We start from the raw sequence: 22,618 nt of genomic DNA on the forward strand, positions 1-22,618 counted from the left end.
TCGCAACCCTCCAAAGCCCCCCACATGTAGCGGCTCACAAACGGCGTTGCTCCCTGGATGACATTCTTATGCCAGAGTCCACGGCTCGCAGAGAAAAGTCTCACATGGGCGGTCCCCCGTGCACTCTCTCCATCGGCGCCCTTCGGCACGACACACCCTATGGCTCCCAAATTCGCACGAAATTGCATACAACATCAGCAGAGCACCACATTCACCACTTTTATCAAGAAACAGAATCAGGTGTGAGCTATTTCACATGATCCCTTCTTTTTGTTTTTCAATTTGCACTAGGGTGCTTGGAAGAAATGCCATCCATGCATAAAACACTCGCAATTTTCCTTTCGGTATGGTGATCTCGTCACAAAAGCATGGGTGCTCCACACATTGAGCGCAGGAAGGGGACGGACAAAAAGACAAATGATCAGTGTGGAAAAAAACAATGGAGACTGGAAAAAACAACAGAAAAAATGTCCAAGGTCAAAAGTACAACCGGGGCACATCGAGAGCTTCACAAAAGTTTTCACTAACTAGTTCACGCTGTCGATTCTTCCAGCTTTACACATTACTGGGTTTCCTTTGGCTGGTGTGTGGCCAAGTGGTCACGTCATATGCTGCATGATTGCCCGGAGACAGTAGAGGAGACTGGCCTGTATCCTCGCCTCTAGTACCATTACATTGACATGGACCTGGTGGAAGGCAGACACAAAGGAAAGAAGAAATACACAATACATATGACATGGTGATAAATTTGTTCCGCTTACACGGCATTCACGCTTGGGATAATCATGAAAGTCACTGCTTTTAAAAAGGGACTATAACACAATTAAAATATCCGTAAGTTCTGCGATAAGTTGTGCCTAGGTCTTGGAATGTTAAAGTAAGATGTGGCAAGTATGACCACAATGAGAGAAAAATATCCTGGAAATATCACAACATACACTGACATCAATCACACTCTATCTCTCAAATCGAATATCCAGTCAGAATGAACAGATCCATGACAGTTGCAATATGTGATCTGGCGACCAAACATCTAAGATGACTTCCTGAACTTTTGTCAAGTATGTTGAGAAGCTCAAATTTTGACCAGCCATGACTTATTTCTATGCCCCTGCCAGTCCTAACTAGGCCAAGGGGGCTTCAGGCATTGAACATTCCTTCTTACAGGGGAAATCCACTCTGAAAATTAGTTTATGTGAAAGAAAGCAGAAACATAAGAAGAACAGGAAAGTGAAAAATTGAGCAAATTCTGAGTAAGTAACGATTTTCTGAAGTTGTGATTGATCAAACGCAAATTGGTAATTCTGTGATGTCACAAGTGAGCTCATCCCCATTTGTTCTTGACTCAAGAATGAGAAATTTTGATTTTCCTATCAAATATTTTTTTTCCCTTGATGCAGTCATTGTAAATCCTTTGCTATACAACCCTTATATGCAAAAATGAAAAGGGTACGAGATTTTATGGAATTTTACGCATGGGGCAAATGGAAAGAGAGCTCACAAGCTACATCACAGAGAAGCCACTTTATGCTTGATTGATCACAGCATCAAAAATAAATCTTAACTTTCTCAGTTTTGATAGGAATTTGACCAAATTTTCACTATCCTCTTATTTCCTTTTTCTGTTTCCATTCATACAATGTAATCTTCAGGGTGAACTTCCCCTTTAAGCTTTCTTTTCCATATTTTCCTTTAAAGCGATCATATAGTTTTAGTTGAGACTTAATTTCAGGTTTCTAACATTTTTTTGGTGAGATAATGAGAAACCTCTTATGAAATATGAAAGAGCATGTAATTCTAGGAGGAATTCAATGTTTATTTGGTGAAAATTGGTTTTGAAATGGCTGAGATATCCAAAAAAGAGCAATTCTAATAAAGTGTTGGACCCACACTTTATTACGATCGCTTTGTTTTACTTTGTTTTTGGATGTTTCAGTTATTCCAAACTCGATTTTCATCAAATAAACTTTGAATTCCTCTTAAAATGGTATGCTCTGTACTATATTACAAGTGTTTTCTTGGTATCTCGCAAAAAGTTAAAAGCCCAATTCTCATCTCCACCAATACTGTATCATCCCTTTAAACTTGTCCAGATTTCTTTTCCACATGCATCCAGTCTCTGCTTTACCCATCCCCTTCTTTCCCCAATAACTTTCATCTTCTGCCGTCATGCCAACCAACCTCTATCTCCCTCCTCTTGCAATCCTTTTCCCTCCTTGACAATCCCAACCCCTACCTCACACTCCGCATGATCCCTCGACAATGCCTACCTTGAGGTGTGAATTTTTTTCAATTTGTCTCCCTCTACAAATGAAATTTGTAAGATCGCAACAGCTGATCAAACATGTCCGAAAAAGGAACCACAGGACTCGAACCTGTCACCTACTGCTTTCCAGGCAGCAACACTGCCAACAGACTATCCCTGGCTGCCAGCGGTGGCACAATGAACTTGGAGTCCTGTGGTTCCCTTTTCCGACATGTTTGTTAAATTATGGATCAGCAGTTGCAATCTCAATACAAATTTCATTTGTAGAGGGAGACAAATTGAAGAAAATTTGCATCTCACCCTTCATCCCTCTGCTTTATATTCTCTTGCTTCCATTAATGCCTACCTTTTCTGAGTGCCTGAAGTCCCGCCAGAAGTTGTCGTAGTCGTGCTTGGTGGTGCGGTCCGGGAAGCAGGCGATTGTCTTAATGTAGGTCTTCAACTGCCGGTCGAGCAGGGCGTTGATCTCGCCGTAGTCGTAGTCGTCGTGCCGGATTCCGTACAGCGAGTGGATGTAGTTCCAGATGGCCCGGCGTAGCACCAGCGTCTTCACTTCGGTCTTGTGGCCCATCCTGGTCAGAGTAGGAATGAAATGCATGGAAGTCTCAGCAAAATGACCTCACGCGTATCAGGGGAATTACCCCCCGAGAACAATTACCCTCCCCCCTCCCCCCAACTAAATACTGGTAAGTGATAAGGTTAGAATGAGGATTAGGGTTAGGGTTAGGTGTAGGGTTAGATTTTGAGTTAGGGTTAAGATTTAGGTTTAGGATCAGGTTCAGGATTAGGATTAGGGTCAAGGGAAGGGTCTGGGGTAATTGCCCAGGGGGTAATTGCCCTAGAACCTCAAATGATGGATGATGGACAGGTTCAATGATAATGAAATATTTGTTTTTTTTTCCTCCTTTGTTGTTTTTAAATATCAATTTCAGCATGGTCTCTTGCTCCAGTAATTGAAAACACACTGTTTGTGAGAACTAAACATCTCATCTTTGTATCTGAGGGGAAAAAAAACAACAACAACATTACCTCTTCTACACACTATGATCACATTCTATCAATGCAAAAAGCTTATCTAATTCCAAATATCTATTCACAATAAAAGATAACCTCTGCTAAACAGCAAAGAAAATCATATCACTATGCTCTTGTGTTGTTCATCATGGTAGGGCAAGATGCATTCGCTGAACTCACATGTTGTAGGTCATGTTGTAGGCGAAGCCCAGCTTGTAAGTCTATGTGAGATAAAACTCTTATTTCTTTTTTATCTGAAAATAAGTGTATGGCCCCTCCTACACATTATCATCACATTCTTTCAATGAAGATAATTGAACTACTCACAATAAAAGATCACCACTGCTAAGCAGCAAAGAAAATCAAATACAAGTGTCTACACCCTTGTGTTTATCGTGGTTGGGCAAGATGTCACTACTGAACTCACGTGTTGTACGTCATGTTGTAGGCGATGCCCAGCTTGTCATCCAGGAGCGGGGCAATGTCGGGGTAGTACCGATTGACTAGCGAGAAGCCCTGGTCCTCCCACGTGTAGTCCTGGGCCCGGAAGGTGGGGATCTGCGAGTTCTCGCCCCTCCTGGCGAAGTCCTCGTAAAGGAAGCTGGGATCCTGCAGGAACCCCGCAATGTCCTCCCGCTCGGTGCAACAATCGTGGTTCCGGGGTTGTACTGTGCACAGACACAAAGCAAAGAGAAACGAAAAAGAAAAAAAAAAGAGAAGAGAAGGAAATGTCAATTCTTTTTCCCAAGCAATGTTTTCCAAATTCATTCGCTACATTCAGCATCATTACTAGGCTCACATAAAAGAAAAACGTCACTGGGGCGACAAGACCTCGTATCTAGGAAATGTCAAATGTTCAGGAGAGCCAAAAAACATGGTGGCCAAAGCACTGTGGAGAAGCCTTTCCTTTGACATGCCGTGGTGGCTTCATTTTTGGAGTAAGAAAGTTGAGATTTGGACAGGACATCACTTAACCCATTATTTGCCCATTAATCCAAAAAAGTCATTTTCACCAAAATTGCAGATACAAGGTCTTGTCACACCAGCGACGAAAAGAGGAAAAAATATCAGAATTTTCTAGAGATTCCTGATTTCACTTTGAAAATAAAACAACAGTCAATCTCTCAGCCTCCATAGGCTTGGACATGGCATTGACTAGCTGTCCAATCTGCTCCTTAATTTCTTGAAATTTAACCAAATCCGCTTGTACAAGCAACAGATCAAATGTATTGGTACATGTAGGTGACACATACACTCATTCTTTTTTCTTTTTCTTTTTTTTTGAGTGGGGGGGGGGGGGGGATAGGGTAGCTGGTTGTGACAATGTAAGTCAGAAAAGATATCCTTCACTTGTGATTTAATTTTTTTTTTTAGATTAACATACTCACAAAGCAGTAGAAATGCAAATTCTTAAAATGAAGAGAGTAAAGTATGCTCTGATTATACTGAAAGTTAAGGAGGATGAGACAATTGTGAAGGTAATTTAGATAAACGAACGGAAGAATTGAGTGGTTGAAGGCATCCTGCATCATCGTGGAAAGGGATGTTGGGGAAAAAACAATGATGATGATGATGATGGGAATACATTTATTAGGCGAATGACTCACTCGCTATGAAATAACTTGGCTTTCGTGAGTGTGGTGTGCCGCACATTTGCGCTTCTGAGATTGGATGTATTGAATTTCCTGTTGTGCCACACTCCTCGGCTGTTTCGCTGCGGCGCTTAACTTGATCGAAAGGTTCGCTGGTTTGGCACAATCAACCAAGACATAATCAATCAGAACTGAACCCCCATCAGCTACTTCTAAAACTTCTTTTTTTTTATAGATTATCACGGATATGAGATAAGCTTTGTTTATACAATCCACTTATTTCCCCACAACAGTGTGTCATGAGTGGCGATTAACACCACATCAAGCTAAGAACAAAAGAATCCATAGAAGGGAAAGTTATGCTTCCTTAAATCCATTCTTGGAATAGGATAATCACAGCATCAGCTGTTGGTTCAAGTGAGCGCTACTCTCAACTGATTGGATGTCGCAGCAACTACGTGAGCTAAGTAATCAAATTGATTCTGGGCAGGAAAGACACATGAACGCATGAAGCACTGAGCTTCCATGACATGGAATACCACAGCCTTAATGTTGTGTTTGGGATTACACACAACTGCATGGGAAAGGCTGAAGAACCTGGGGCCTGTTTCACTATGAAAGCTCTAAAAATCAATCTTAACGTTCAATTCAACTGATCTTAGGGACAATTTTGGGATCAATCAATCAATCAGCCCTCTGAAGTTACAAACTGTTTCACCATGCCATTTGGGAACAATATCTTGGGCCCCCTTGATAAGTTCTAGTAAAAATCTTTAAAGTCTTTGTATCTTTCCCAACTAGATCTGATTTGACCAAGTTCTAGAATACATCTTGAAAGTCTTTGTATCTTTCCCAACTAGATCTGATCTGAATCTGTCCCAACTTTGGGTTCATTGTTTGGTTTGATGTAGGTTCCCATGGTTGTAAAAGAGAGCTGTGGTATTCTAGCTTTCCTTTTTCTCAAGCGTGGAGGAATGTACTGGGGTAGAGTTTTATTTTGACAGGCCCACCGGTGGAGCCTCGCTGCCAGGAACCCCAGGTGTTGGCAGTGAGTCATCCCCAAACGCTAATCCCCGCTTGTTTCCCTTGGTACTGGCGTTCATCAGCCTTAACCATGGCACATTATCCCAGTTATTGTGGCCCTAAAAAACCTTTAACTTCAATTGACATGTTGACAGTCATGTCTGCAAAGAAGAACTGAGTAGAAAAAAAGAGTGAGAGAAACCGACATAGAGAGAGAGAGGGATAGAGAGGAAGAGATCTCAACTAGGAAGATGGGAAAAAAGACAGAAATGGGAAAGTAAAGAACAAATGGGGAAAGCAGATGGGCCTGACTAAAGAGCAAGAACACACCCAAAAAAAAAAAAAATAAATAAAATAAAATAAATTGGGACAAATACGGTCAGGGGAAGCAGCTATAGGAGGGTTTTGTAAAGAGAATGACAATGTTTTCTGGTTTTTGTTCAAAACTCCCTCAGACTCTAGCCCAACGACGAGGCCTGAAAGGTTGTTGGTGGTGGTAGTGGTCGTGAGGTACCCAAGCAGAGATGGAATCATCTTCTCCAATCTGCACGCTAGTCCCTCTAAAAGGTATATCAATGCCAGAAGGGTGCCCAATAGCTTTATCTCCTGGCAACACTCCCCACCCTCTTCCCATGCTTGTTAAAGTCCCATGCCAATGTTTGGCCAGCTTGCATCGCGCGGAAGTCAGAAGGTCAAGTGCACAAGAAGTGGGTAAACCACTTGAGTAAAAAACGATGTAACATTCACAGCGGGAGAAAGGCGTGACTTAAAGGTGTCAGCCATCTTTAGTGCGCCTTCCTACTTTTCTGCAGCAAGTTCACCTGAACAAGGCATTTGGCATTGGGTGACTGGTGACTGGCACAACGACAATCTTTTCTTCTATCTCCACAGCTCACCTCTTGACCCTACTGCGTCATCAGAGTGGTTTATTTGTGATCAGTTTAAGGCACAGTTACGGCAGGTAAGACAGCAAACTGATGAAATGATGACAGCAGAGTTAAAGAAGTCCTGATTTGTGGACATTGAAAACAACAACATTTGTTTGAACCTTTTTTGAATGGCTTTCAAGTTACTGCCAATTTTGGTCCAACAAATATAACACAACTCATTATTAGACTGTTGGATCCAATATAAGAGGACAAATATGTCTCTTGTCCAAAGGAGCACTCAAATGCCAAGTTTCTGATGATGCCAGCCATAAAAAGAACTACCACGGACACATGCAGCATATCGTATGCTGAGTAAGAACACAATGTGACTTATAGTGGGACTAATCTTTGGCACCTAAACCTGGTTTAGTCATCAGTAAAGACTGCTCCTGCTAGTTTTCAGCCACTGAACGTGACTCTCTGGAGAGGTGAGCTCAGAGAAGATGGCACACACCACCGCCAAGTTTGCTTGTTTTTTCAAGATGCGTAGAGCAGTACTCAGCACCACTTTATACCATCTGTTGCACTTTCTATTGACCAAGTGCTCCAACAAAGACCACTCTCATTAGCCATGAAATACCTAAAATATACACCTCTTTGGTAATCATGCTGAAGAAACAGGTTTCTCATCATATTCGGAATTATGCACTGTTCAGCCATTCCTTACTGAACCTGCAAATTGCAGACAATATTCCATTCCTTGCACATACACTGCAACTTCTAAGCTAATCTATCGAATATGCAGCTCTTTTATTGGATGCATGCACTGGTACATATTGACATGTGGACATCAAACACACATCTCTTAAAGCAATGTTTTCCTGTAAGGGAATGCCTGGTCAAGCCAAGCTCCATCTCTTAACACATGACTCAGAGGTGAGATTGTTCAGACGAAATGATGTGCAGCAAGTACTGTGCAAAACTCAGGTGCAAAACTTGTCACTTCCCACAACCAGCCAAATGCGATGACAGCAGTATCTATCAAGTTACCCGACACACACACACATAGTTCTATCAGCATCGTACATATTTCTGAATACATAAATAACACGTCCCCTGGCTGTCTGAACAGGTTAAGAAAGCATGTTGCAAAAGCATTAATTTCCTGAAACATCTGCAATATCCCGTCCCCTTGTTCACTGTGACAGAAATAGACAAACATACGAAATGTCAGAAATCTTAAAAATATGACTTGTTAGCACACACACACACACACACACACATAATATCTGTCACAAAATTGCAATCCCTAAATCAAAACTACAGTCATCAATGCACACAAAGATGCACACTCCCACCCAAACTTCGGACCCTCCCAAACGAGGTCATCACCGTCCATCCCCCGACTTACGTTGACCGCTCTGCTCTCGGACTTTCTCGAACTTCTTGACCTTCTCCTCGTGGGTCTCCTCCTCCATGTCAGTCTGCTTCTCGATGGTCTTCATCTTCTGCATCAGTTCTTCCACGTTGCCTCCCGCCGATTCCTCCTACACAAGGGAGAGAGGGAGTGGGACAGAAATACGTCAGGGTACTACATAAGCGCTTGCCCAATTACCCGTGGCAAGAGATAATCAAAGTCGGGCAAGTGTTTTTTGAACAGTGAGAAAAAAATGCTTGCCCAAATTGGGCAAGTGGGCAAGGAAAACAGTTTTGAAGCCACCATTTTTGTTCCATTTCTTCCCGCTACAGACCCTTTTTTTAAACCCGGAAGTACGGAAGTGCCATTTAATAGAAATAGATAGAGATCTTGAAGTGTGAGTGCGGTAAGGGTATGTTTTTTCACTGAGGACCTTTTTTTTTTTTGCTTGTCAGCTGAAGAAACCTGGAAATGGAAGGGGAGAGATGAGGATCTTTTTTTTTTTTTTTTTTTTTGCTTGTCAGCTGAAGAAACCCGGAAATGGGCCCCCACACTTTTGAAAACGCTCCGCCGGCCCTGATATATGGATGCATCACGTACACACACAACAGGAAGCCCTTTGTTGATGTTGTAATTCTTCAAAATGGACGTTGTTGACACCATGGCCAGCTACACAGGCCAAGTGACAACATGCGCAAAGGGGACACTCACGGTGGGCTCATTGTTGTTTGAGAGTCCGGCGTCGTCGGACAGCGACGGCGGCCTCAGCGTGTGACCTCCGTCCATGTCGATTTCAGGGTTGATGCCGCAGCCGTAGATGAAGCTCGGCAGCGATGAGAAGTGAGCGATGAGGACTATCGCCTGGACCAGCTCCGATAACGTCCAACTGTGACGACCCTTCAGTAATTTCTACCAGACAATTAATCAAGGCAAAACAGATTTATCCTTCTCAATTCCTCCGAGCCATTTCATGACATCTAGTATCTATTTGAAGCATGAACAGAAAGTGAAATTTAAGTGCAATAAAAAAAGGTTATAACTATCATAGCTTTATTTTTTTTTTCTGATTTGAGCAGACATACCAGCTAGCAAATTTTTAGACTCCATGCGGTGTGACAATTTTGGCATAAGAATAGATGATGACGAGGGAACACAAAGAATTTTTTTTTTAAAGCTAAGTAAACATGCAAAATATTTCTGTTGGACCTTTTATGTGTGTGGGTCTTTTTTTAGGGTGGGGTAAAGAGAGACTGTTTATAACCTCTTCACTTTAGCATTGTCATGCTCTTCTGTAAAAATATGCCACACAAGCACCTGCACAGGGGTCAACTGTGTCTTCCCGAATCATGTCTTTACATAGAAGAAAAAAAGAATCTCATAGTGCACGTTATGACGACATCATAAATAACATGAAACAGGTTTGGGAGGTAGAGCCATGCATGTGAGGCTACAGATGATTGTGTTTTATCACCATACTGTGATGTACCTCAGACCACGTCCCTTTAAAAAAGAAAATTGCAGCATATTTGTCTCTGCATGGAATTGCAAGAGAGCCACAGGCTCATTTAAGTACCGGTCTCAAGAGCACAATTTATCTAGAAATAAAACATCAGAACACGACACATCAGTTTTCTATATGACATGAGGGTGTCTTATTAATCATTACAATATCACTACATTTGAAATAATTAACACTACTGCAGTGACAGTCACAAATGCTTGAAGACAACTGTTGCCTCACCACCGACATTTGCTGTGTTACACTGTAGATCTGTAGGTATAGAATGTGCATTCCTTTTATCTATCTTTATAAAATGGGTTCAAGAATGTAGCCAATAGGAAGTGCTGAAATGAGTCACGTGTGCTTTGGCTATTCTAGTCCCATTGCACTGCGTGTTAAATCCTATTGCCGATCGTCTGTGCGCGCGGCGGCTCCTTTGAATTGCACGCATACAGTACGCGCTGTCAATCCTGTAAACAACTTCTAGTTCGGGCTGCCGGCCGGCCGGCCTTTCTTCCCTTGTGCATGCATAACATGTGTGGCGTACGTATACTCGTACTCTTATACGTACACTTTGTACAGTACAGTAGACCAAGCGTTGTGGGACCGGACGCGTACATGGAGTCACTTTGAAGGGCAAATCCAACGATTTTGCAGGTTAATTCTCACGCCGTTTTTAGAGTATGTTGAGGAGTATATCTGAGGAGTCTATATAAAGGGTGCATATTCTATGTAAAATAAGTAAGTTTTCATGCGGGAACTGAAGTGTCCGGAAACCCAACCCCCCATCATACTTATACTGTATGTGCGGGATTTCCGAGTGCGACGTGCGTAAATGTTTGGGACGAACATCTTCGGACGTCTTGACCCACAAAGGTACGTGAAAAACGCTGAAAAATGCTGTTAGTTTTCGAATTTTCGACCCATTTTATAAAACAAATGATGCACAGGATTATTTCGTGGCGTTAGTGGAGGCGTATAGCTCACTCTCGGGTATTTACAATGTAGTGCAACATGCACTTGGCTTCGCCTTGTACATGTTTCACAATTGTAAATACCCTCGAGTGCACTATACGCCTTCACTAACGCACTCTATCCTGTGCATCATTTGTATACTAACACATTTAAAACTACAAAGAGAAATTATGGACTGCGAAAGAGAAAAGAGTTGGAGGAACATCGTGAGCATTCATCTTTTTATGATGTATGGGGGTCCTTCGATAATTGGGTACCTCTATCATTTCTTGTGTGATCAGCCAGGGCCGGTGGGACAGGAGCTTGATGAGTTCGTAGAGATCCTGGAGTTTTGGGGGTACGTGCTCCACCCCCTGGAACCACTTGGGGTCTCCGCCCTGGGCAAGGAACTCGCTCTCCTGTAGCTTGATGACATAGGAACATCTGTGACGGGCAGCTGCCTGCAGGGGTGCGGAGATTTGAACACAGGAGAATACGTGAGAGGGGAAAGCAATGACAAGTCAAATTGGCAAACATCAATACACAAAAATGAGTATGATGATGGTGAACATGAAAATAATGATATAATAAAGATTAAAACTAACAATGATCCAAATGATCAGTGACTGCAACTGTATAAGGCTTTACACTGTAAAGACTCACTTGCCTGCTTTCAAAGGGCAACTAAAACTAAATGTTGGGCAAATTAAAATAAAGTGGGCACTTGTCCATTTAAAGTATGGGGCCCCTGCCTAATACACTCATATGGGTAAAGGGGGAGAAATATCCTATGTAATGCTTTGGACTGGTTAATGCTTCATGATTGGTATTACTGTAAAAAAAATAAAAAAAAATTGCAAATTTTGCGAGTACCTAAGATTCGCGAAAGCAAAATGCACACAAAAGTATTCCCCTACACAATGCATTGAATGCCAGTGGTGATTAGCCAAAGTTTGATACCCCAAGTGTTTCTGGTTTTACAGTACATAAAGTTACTTAAGCCTCACATAGGTTCTGTCTGTCAGCGGACTTCAATACTGTGGTGTTTGTTTTTGTCGTTGTTGTTACCAACTCTCTCCTCTCTGCTTTGACAAAAATTGACATGGTTCCAGAGATGCAATTTACCCTTGAGAAATGAATCAAGCTTTAATCTATCACCACGGCAACGGCTGGCAGATACTGTACACATGAAGATGAAAGCTATACAGGAACTTTTTTTTTTAATGAGAATGGAAATATGCCTTACTGTTAAATGAACAGGAAAGTTTTTTTTTCTTTTTGATGAGAATGGAAATATGCCTAATTGTTTACCTTCTGACTTCATAAACAGCTGACTTTCAACAAAAATTCTTTGCATCTCGTCATCTTGCTCTCTTACGTCAACACACTTCATGCACGGCTCTTCTCGATCTCTCATCTCTCTAACCAACACTTGTACACTATCTATTCTCTCTTTGTTTATCATAACCACCTAATTTCCTGTACCCCATCTCTCTCCCACTCTCTCTTCCCCCTGATCTGCGGAGATTTTTGTCCTCTCTCCCCCTCCTCCCCTCTCTCTCTCATTTTCCTTCAATTTCCTCCTGCATTTTTCCGCAGTTCCACTCCCCCTCCCCCACATCTTTGCCCGCCCACACAATATCCGGATCTCGCTCTCCCCCCATTAATATGCATCCCACTTGGTCCAATCTCGTCACTCTCTGCAATGCCGCTGTGTCGTTCCCACATACAACGTTCAAAATCAAATCAAATCGGCTAAATTCGATAGATTGGCCAAGACTACGAACGTACGTACGTAAGCGCTGCATGAAATCACAACACAGTTCACTCTGTTGGATAACAGCAATACAATGAGAACAGTGAGTGACTGGCAACATGCTTGTAACATGCAATGACACAGTAGGACCAGGAACAAGTTTCTATGTACACTAGGCCTACCATTCACAGCTGCCTACGATGAACACTACGAACTGACAAGATTTGCATTAGATTGTTAGCAGAAAACAATGTCTGAAATATGAAGCTGTGTATCATGATTATTTCTCTGCCAAGGCTGATGTTTTCACGGAGTACCATTCATTTCAAATTTGATTAAAATCATAACATAATAAATTTCAGCCTACTAGGACTACATCATGCTTTTTCCATTAAGAAGGTCATAGGTCATCAAGGAGGTATGGCAGAAGTTTGTTTCATAGGAGAGTCTCCTGAGATTGGGGACTGAACTTTGCTAAGATGACATCTTTCAAGCAGCTTGCTGTTTTCTGTGTGTTGTTTTGACTTGGCTCCCAGTGAAATCTTGTTGTGGATGAGGACCGACTTGTTGTTGTTGTTGCTGTTTACTCCAGTGGTCCGTTTGTGGGTGCACATGTGTTGCCACGTGCCGTCCACATGGTCCGTCAGCCGGGGAGAATCCAGGGGCCTTTGCAGGGGGTTAAGGAAGTTGCTTGTGGACCTGTGGGGCCTCAAAGGCTGTGCGAGTTGTAAGTCGAGAGCTCAAACAAGGGAAGGAGCAGCATATGCAGGCTCATAGAGAACAGAAAAGTCCGTATCGTGAAGTATACAAATGCTGAAACTGTTCTGTCACATCTCCCTGTCAGTCTATGTCTTAATAGGCATCATAAAACTATTGTATGTAATGAATATTCTTTTCAGCAGAGACTATATTCACTTGCCCTTGCTAGTTATCTTTCGAAGTCAAGTGCATGTTTGTGGAACAATTACAAGCACCGTAACAGCTATGCAATATATTTCCTTCGTTCATAACAGTTTGTCTGAGATTCATCTGAACAAAAAAATGCTGAAAGGACAAACCAAGTGGAGGAGAAAAAAAAACAAATAAATGAATTTCTTAATACAAGTAGAAATAAACTACAGAAGTGAATATACTACAGCAGTTATGTAGTTCGATGAAAAGATATCAAAAGGAGATAAAACTGTTGTCAGAAAATTGGGACCCTGGGTCATAGAACCGATTTCCAGGTATGGCCACTGTTGTCATGGACTATGGCAGAAGTATTCAATACTATGGGAACAATGGCTGCAGCGAAAGCTGCACACAATATTGTGCAGAGTGCTAGTTAGGAAATAACAGCACCTGGGAGGTTTGCTAGATTTTTAGTCTCTCTGTCCACACACTTCACAGCACGCACAGGTGTGCTGAAGCAAGACTACCAGGGTTGGTTGTTTGTTTGTTTTTGTCCTTTGTGGTTTTTGTATTCCTTAGGAAGAGGGCATGTCATGGGCAGGGTTACCACCGTCCAATGAGAAAGGAGAAAACGACTCTGGCGAACTTTTCTTCATCCCAGGCAAGCCCAGCTCACATCACCAGAAAGAACTAGGGCACCAGTGTGGTTGCTATCGGCCAGGGTCACGACTATCCCCTTGAGATGACATGTGAGGGTTGGTTTTGTAGTTCAGGGTGAGAGAGAGAAAAAAAACTCTGTGTGTATGTGTATGCGTGTTTATACAATGTGCTGTCTGTATGTGTGTCTGCCTGCACATTTGTCAGTCCGTGTACCAGGAGCCAGCCGGCATATTAACTTGAATCTTGAATTGCAAATTGTTTTGCATTGTAGGCTAAGACTTCTACTGCCCTGTGCACTCTCTTTTCAGGAACAATTTGTGTGTGTATGTGTACACATTACCATTTGAATTGTTGAAAAACAGTGAGACAATGCTGTTAGATTGTTATTGTTGGAGTTAAGTTTGAATATACATGAAGATCATTGATAGGTCAGGCATGCCTGGACAAGCTTTGAGCAAACTGAACTTGTATACAACTGAGCAAAATAGCAATTACTGATGCCATACAAATGTGAGCAGAGAAACTGGATTAGTGGAATAAAAACAAAGACTCCATTGATAAATCCATTCAATTTTATATAAATCAATATCAGAAATATATTTGGCATCAAGACAAAACTGCTATAATGGAGAGAAATTACTCGGTATTTTAACATAAGCGCTAAGGGTTACTGCTCGGGCAGTAACCTTTTTTAATTTCTTACGTAATCGCAAGTGTGATTAAGCGCGAAAGTGTGCAAGTTGTTTGTGCAGTGTTTATCACAACATCAGCTGCAGTCACAACAGCTGGTTTGTTTACATTAGCTGGCGATGACCTTCAGTGATTAACTTCCCCGGCTGGTAAAAAAACAGCTTCTCAAAACCCCGTAGCATTTATAACACTGCAGCCGAGGCTCTTTGATTCCCCTTTCAGTAACTCATGCATTTTTGGCTAGCTCCTAGCCTGAGCTGAAGTGGCCCCCACCACGCAGTAAAAATTGTGTTTGGTAACTATAGCAGAGCCGCGCTACAAAATTTCTACTTTTACGATGACGCATTCACGAACTCGGCCACGTAAGGGATAACTACCATGGTAACTGAACACATGCTCCGGCGGAGGCACGGCCAGGTAATTGTGACCTTTGACCATGCAAGGAATTTTGGCCCGAGCTTGGCGCTACTACCGTTCAAAAACTCTACGATCGGCGCCAGGCCCAAGCCTGGCCTGCGCCTGGTGCTAGGCTGCAGCAGCGCCAAAATAGTCCGCAGCTGGCACAGGCTACTTTGGCCTGACCCATTCATAAACTCAAAATTTTACGACTTAGCTCAGGCCTGGTCCGAGCCAGGCGGGTTCCTGAAAGGAGGAGGCTCTGAAACCACGCCCCAATAGGTGGTTTCAGAGCCTGATCGGATTGGATCTCCTTTTTTGTACTCTGTTCATTTATACTGAGCTGAAAGGCTACTCAAGGCTGCTCAAGGAGGCTTCAGAACCTGCTCTTTACTTACTATTATACCAAAGGTCTTTTCATATTTTTGCTTAGTCCTGTACCGACGGTGGGGCTAAGGGGGGCCTTAGCCCCACCGTTGGTACCGGACTTTCCATAGCCCACTTTCTGTTTACACTTGTTTTTGCCAAAGTGGGCTAGCCCCACCAATAATCCCATACTATCTGGCCCTGCAAAATAGCAGGGTTAGCACTGCAATTGCGGTGCTAACCCCGCAATTGCGGTGCCAAGCAAGCGAGTATAAACAGAATGAAAAAATAATCCGGGGCTAAGCGACGGAGACGAAGTCTGACCCCCACTGACCAATCAGAAACGAGGTAATCAAGTGCTGCCGGTGCGTGCGTGTACTTGTACAGTGCACAGCATAATCATGAATATTCATGTGGTTTGGAAAGTACGAGACTAAGAAATACGAGTGTAAAAATGTAAGTTTTCTCCTTAGCCCAGGACAAGAGCTTAGAGTATTAGTACGGGATTTATTGGCGAGTGTAAAAAGCTGAAAAAATTGGTACGGGACTAACGATAGTCCTGGGTCAGAGAAAGTACGGGGTTAAGAAACACAAGTGTAAATAGTGCTTCTGATGGGGTACTGTGGTAGCCGATTGCCATGTTTACTAACATGGAACATATTTGCAAATGCCTTGACTGATAGCCAATCATCCGTATGAAATATTTTCAGCATTGCATTTAAAAGTTAGATATTGCATCTTTTAGGTCAGGTGTATGGAAGCAACTCTACTTCTTCTTTTTTTTTTTTTTCTTTTTAAACACCAGGACACCAACCCATCAGCTGGGGTCAGAGGTGTAGCCAACATTAGCAACAGCTGATGCTCCAGTGGAGGTGGTTGCCATACCAACAGAATGAAACAACATGGATTTTCTGTCTTCTATCCCCTCAGATTGATGTGCCATTGCATTAGTCTGCATACATCCAGACCCTGACAAAGAAAACTTAGAGTGGAATTATGGAAGGGAAAGACAAAAATGTTGTACATTGTACTTCTAGAATAGGATAAGGCTTCTTTCTATTTAGTCCCCTAGAGATGCCAATTACAAACTGATTTTTAAGGCACATGTCATAACACAAGAGCCAATGGACAGAGAATTCTTAAGATTGTGCCTTAACACATTCTGTACCTGTGTCAAGTTGAATTTGCACATAGTGTAGCTGCACAGCTCAATGTACATTCTGTCGTTCTCGACAAATCGTGCAAATGCATGACGCAGGTCTGCTCTTGAAGCAAACTTCAGCTACAGAAAGAATCTTTCATTCATGTGTATTTTCCCATCTCCTGTAATTTGTGGCTCGTAAATCTAATATATTACTGCTAATTTCACAAGTGAAGCAGTGGGACCAATTTGCTTGGTCTCACGCGGAGCATACAGGTACTGGATATGACGCATACAACTGAAATTGACATTCACTGGAAACTCATTCAGTAAGTGCATTTCTTTTTCTCCCCATCCCCCCCCCCCCCCCAACACACACACAAACACAAACTTGGCTGAAGAAAGTACAGTAGAATCCCGCTACAACGAAGTCCTTGGGACCGGCAGTTTTCTTTCGTTATATCGAAATTTCGTTATAACCAAACAAATACAAAATTAAAACAAAGAAAGGATAATCTTGCGGCCTGAATTTTTATTTTGTTGTAACCGGGATTTCATTACAACCGTGTTCGTTATAATGGGAGTGCACTGTAATCTCACACTGTTTCTTGATCTGACCTAGCATGACACACATGACTACCTTTTATTACAATATTTATTACACCTCCTCTACTCCCTAAGTGTTGCAGCTACTACACTCAGAAAATATCCACTTCACACATCATTCGTGCAAATAGAGTTAGAGATCTCACAAATAATATCTTACCTTGAAAAAGAAAGTCAACTACTTATTCACTTCTACCCTTGTCTAGACAAATATTGCAGTTAGCCATACAAAAAAAAAAATACAATCAAGCAGATATTTGAGATAAGCAAACAAAAAGACTCATGAAATTAGTTCAGAGAGTCCTGGTGCTGAGACTACAACCTCTAGGGTCTCTGTTTAGATATCGCTTGGCAGGCACCTTGGACAGATTTATTTCAGGAGGGATAATATCCCAGATAGAGATCAGTCACTCAAAAGGTTCTGCCAAAGGACATGTATACAATGTACCATGTGATGGCTAAGGATGCCCTTTAAGTTTCAAGGCAGATGCCATTTGAAGCTCCTTGCTTGGAGTAACCCCTCTATACAAGCTTGCTTTTACGCAGGCCCATCATATTTTTCGCATCATGACCTCAGTTTAACTCACATGTATACAGACCTTGTGTATACCAAGACAAACTTTTGAACATTCCGGTGATGTTCTATTTTGAATTATGTTCTGTATAGATTTCGTATCAATTTACTTTATATTGTGATATATGTGAGAAATATGAAAATAAATTGAAATTGACAAAATTGAAAAAACACCGAATAATGTACATCATCTACAAATACCATCAAATTTGGACAAAACCAACATTTTCTCATCAAAATTTTTGGACTACTGGCTTTATTTCATACCATGCTGTGGATTCACTCTCTCTCTCTCTAATTCTGACTAATCATAACTACAAGACAAGGTAAAAATTTTGTACGTAATTCTGTACGTGACATACATTTGCACTAAATCATGTCATAAATCGTTCTGCACTAAAGACCCCTAACAGATAACTGTCTGTCCAATTTTGCCATTACTCTGCTCTGTACACGTCCTCAACTGTCATTATCAAACATCTACACCTTATCACTCATCATCCTAGCCCAACTAATTCACTGAACAAACTCACATGTACAGCAAATTTCCTTGCATTTTAGAGTCCTAATTACAACACAGAACTCACATCAGTTTCAGTAGAAACAAAAAGAAAATATGACTTGTGATGAAATAATACATGAAGCATATTGCAAAATAAAGGAAACGAATGTGATGTAAAAAAAGAAAAAGAAATCCTCCACAAAACAAGCCTAAAAGTGAAGTCACATACACCATCAGTAGCGCGTGACCTTGGGATACAATGCCTCTCAATAGACGGTCATGATTTTCTATATTAATGCGCTATAAAGAATTATTGATTATAATTTCATTATTATTATCATTATTATTATTATCATCATTATTATTATTATTATAATCATTATCATTATCAATATTATTATCATTATCATTATCATTATTATTATTATTATTATCATCATCATCATCATCATCATCATCATTGTTATTATTAATTGAAGTTTTGAAGCTTCCTCGAAATGTATGTGTAAGAAAATGCTGCTTTTGTTTTAGGGTGTCTGTTCCAATGTCATCTGTCTTTTAAAAACATTCACCCTTGACAGAAGTCTGGAAGACGAGACCAAACATGTGTCTATTTCAGGATACTCATCTACACTTGTACCATCAGCATCCATTGGAATGGTAATTTTCGCATAACCATCACAATGTCGATTATTGAACACAAACACACATTCTCATGCTCGTATCAACTTCGGACTTTGGGTACGACTCCAGTCGAAAATAGCCCCGCACGAGTATCGACAAGCATTGCCTCGGTTTAAAGTTATACCCTAACCCCATCTCGCCCGACTTGACAAGCAGTGGAAAAAAACCACAGTGGAATTTTCCACCATGTACAGGGCAGCTGGATATTCTCAATCCAGAGATCAGCTTGCATCTGAAAAAGCTTTGCCCAGCAGACTAGTCTTCATGCTCGCAGACCCTCCTTTTTCAGATCGACGTACGACAGGGCCTGTGCAACACAAGCTACACCGTTCCAAATTTCTTGAAACTGATGTTTCTCCAGAAGAGAGGTATTGAGTTTATTGTCGCGGATACAGTGCAATACAAGCGACATATCTATCATGAAAGTAAATAAAACAATGGATTACAATGTCTTTATAGAGTAGTTTGTATTGTATGCACCCATTTGCAAACCCCGGAGTTGTGCATGTGTTGTACACATCTGAAATCAAATGAATGAATACAATGTAGTATGCAAGAATAGATATATGTCATCACTGATTTTAGCTGAAAAATAAAATGACTATACTATTCAAGGTAAATTCTATGTAATTATGAAGATGACCTATAGACTAAATTTCATGAATTTCAGATCATGCTCTTTCATGACCTTTATACTTCACACTGTCGCTCAGCAGTTTCACTTCCCAGAAGTTGCAAATGGGCTGCAGGAAAGACTACCTGGGAAAGATGTGCCTTGCCTCACTTAGCATATGCTGTAGCCTCATTGCAAAACTCAACATAAATTTTTTATTATTCAAGCTGTACCACATCCTCAAGTTCATTTCTTTCGAAGCTTTCTATGCAGTACACAAAGGGTATATGATGCAGCTTGCCAAGAAGTGCCGAGTATACAGGAACACAGCAATTCAAAATGGTCTCATGTACATTCCAATACAAGAAATGAACTCTGCCCACCTGTTTATGCTTGTGTAATCTATTTAAATGGATGTTGAGTCTGCTGTTAATGTGGTTACTTTGAGAAAGAGACATTAACAAAGGAATAATAAGGGAGACGTAACAATATTTCAAAAAGAAAAAAAAATGGGGGGGGGGGGCAATTCTGGAAAATTCTAAGAAATAATATTATCCCTTCAGGACGACCCACAACGCTGTTTCTTTTGTTAATGGCAAATTGTGTAGCACCACCATGACAAGGACATATCCAGTTCTTTTTCACATTTCGAAAAACTGTATACAAGTCTCCACAAATAAGACTAGCACTGCAGAGGTCTGCTCATCAATATTCAACAATATGTAATCTTGATTAGCATGATGTTTGTTCTAAAAAGCTTTGAACAGTCTTGTGGGGGGGGGGGGGAGTTTGACAAGTCCAAAGCTGGACTGAGGTGTAAGGATTAGCCGTTACGCAAATGTTTTTAACCACAGGTTGTTGAGGAGTAGGGACCTACATACAAAATAATAGAACTGAACCCACTGGGGCAACACACCTTGTTTGACTAAAAGTGGGCAGATCACGAAGGGGCCACCTCCATAGATATTGGCATCTATTGTACTGATATGCATCATCATCTACAAGACACAAAAAAATATGAGTCCACACTGCGGGAACACTTGTGTGAATGTGTGTGCATGTGTGTGTGTGTGTGTGTGTGTGTAGGGTTTTTTTTGTGTGAATAATTGACACATTTATGGATATCAGGATTGACGAATTAGGCAGGACTCTCCTTGCAAGTCAGAACCGACTGCAGCACTTCATTCAATTTTGTGGTCAGCTATCAAGTCAAGCTGATACCCATCGCACGATCCCACTACGGCCCATTTGAGAAAGGGTGCCTCCATCAAGACTACATCACCCATGCATACGGAAGAATACAACTTTATATTGCATTAATACAGCCTCAGTCCATACATTGTATTCAATCCGCTGAAATCATTTGCTTATTGTACCCACATACTTGTGAATAATATGATCTCATGTAGTACTGAGATTAATCGTACACTACCTGTATTGGTTGACTAACAAAAATTAGCGGGGGGGGGGGGGGGGGCAACACTGTTCTTAAAGTCAAAGTCATAAAGCAATGAATTGTGCACTACCATAATGTAAGGGCTTACAGAGGTTATTTGTTTCAGATAATGTATGGACTTTATGCATGAACATTTTATCTGTATCATACAATTATAATTGTATGCCATGTAATTTAAAAAAAAAAAATGCACAGACAATAGCCAAAATAGATTGGAGCTACATCCCTTGTAAAAGTAGATGCTATCAAGAACAATTTACACGATATGTGGTGTAAACCACTATACACGAGCGCACCAATGAAAATCCACTTGGACAGGTCCCCCAATATTGGGGCAGCTGCTTGTCCGCTGCATTCCCAATGAACGCACTCGTCAACCTTTTGAGAGCATCTTGTGTGATATGAAAAGCCATCTTACATACATTTTGAACCCACAATGCAGAGAAGGGCCTTTGGTCACATATCCACAATGCATATCTACCACCACTGTCATTCTACAATGTGTAGTCTGAAGTTGCACACAGCAAAATACATTTTGCACGGATATATTGTCCATTTCTCTTCTGTGTTATATTTTGTCTTTTTTTCTTGTGGTATTTCAACCCATCAAATTGCAATCCAATTCAGAAAATGTTCCCCCATTTTGTTCCATTTTATTTTTCTTCCATTTCTTTTTTCATTTTATTTTCCTGCCTCTATACCTCACACAGCAATGCGATGTCTGAACTGACGGTAATTAATTCTAATTGCTTACTCGTATAATAGAGCTACTTTATAGCCTGCATTATGTCACTTCCAAGGTGAAGTCAATTCAAGCAAAGTTAATCACTGCAGAGTTGCATTCTTGGCACATTATACTCCCGCCTCTTTACCTCTCATTTGATAAATGCTGCAATAATGTGGACTGCCACGCCTCTGTCGTCATTTATTACCTTTTGTCTGGCAAACATTTTCCCTATCCAAAGTCGGATCCATTTGACAATTAGAATTGTCATTGCCTTCATCACAACTTGGTCACGAATACAACAGAGCTGCTCTTTGCTTTCCAACTTTACTAAATAAACAAACAATAAAACTTCCATAAATATATCTCCTCTTTATGGTTTACAGTTGTCATTCCTCCGTGTGGATCAGGTGACTGTTGTTTGATCAGGATCCATAGTGCAGGTCGCTAATGTCACTCAGACCTCATCAATCACTCCACATAATCCATTTGCAAATGAAATAAAAACCCAGCATTTGTGCTTCAAAATACTTCTAAAATGTGAGTTAGGGCTGGAAACAACTACTGTAAAAATCTGAATCCATATAATTGATGTTATTAAAAGTGTTATGAAATACACAAAATGTGAACAATAGTCATGATAAAAATATTTCCAGACTAAACCGTCTACAGTTACAGTTTATTGAGAAAGCACTTATATTTTAGGCTTTATTGCGAAAATTTTATATGGTAGGATGTTTTGTGATACAACAGACCTACACATAGCATATATCATGCATCAAATGTGATATCTTGAACATTTTTGAAATCACTGCTCCCAAAGGTAAACAGGACCTTTAACCATTTGTGACAAACTGCACAACAGTTTTGATTTCATTTTTTATGATGGATTGATCACCAAGCCACGGAAGTCAGCATTGTCC

The 22,618-nt window shown here is 41.1% G+C and overlaps 1 protein-coding gene across 1 annotated transcript in view; it reads right to left on the bottom strand.

The window, feature by feature from the left end:
* Positions 1-264: 264 nt before the first annotated feature.
* LOC139724816 (sestrin-1-like) overlaps positions 265-22,618 on the bottom strand; it is an 81,934-nt gene continuing 59,580 nt past the window's right edge. The window contains exons 6-11 of the mRNA XM_071635940.1: positions 10,915-11,097; positions 8,893-9,090; positions 8,176-8,311; positions 3,708-3,948; positions 2,613-2,838; positions 265-686 (exon numbers count right to left, since the gene is read on the bottom strand). Of these exons, the coding sequence (XP_071492041.1) occupies positions 600-686; positions 2,613-2,838; positions 3,708-3,948; positions 8,176-8,311; positions 8,893-9,090; positions 10,915-11,097 (1,071 nt within the window). The 3' untranslated portion in view covers positions 265-599. The remainder of the gene's footprint in view (positions 687-2,612; positions 2,839-3,707; positions 3,949-8,175; positions 8,312-8,892; positions 9,091-10,914; positions 11,098-22,618) is intronic.

The sequence above is a fragment of the Diadema antillarum genome, unplaced genomic scaffold (assembly GCF_040938485.1).
Source record: "Diadema antillarum isolate AM-2024a unplaced genomic scaffold, OU_Dant_1.0 scf00000231, whole genome shotgun sequence".
NCBI classification, from domain to species: Eukaryota; Metazoa; Echinodermata; class Echinoidea; order Diadematoida; family Diadematidae; genus Diadema; species Diadema antillarum.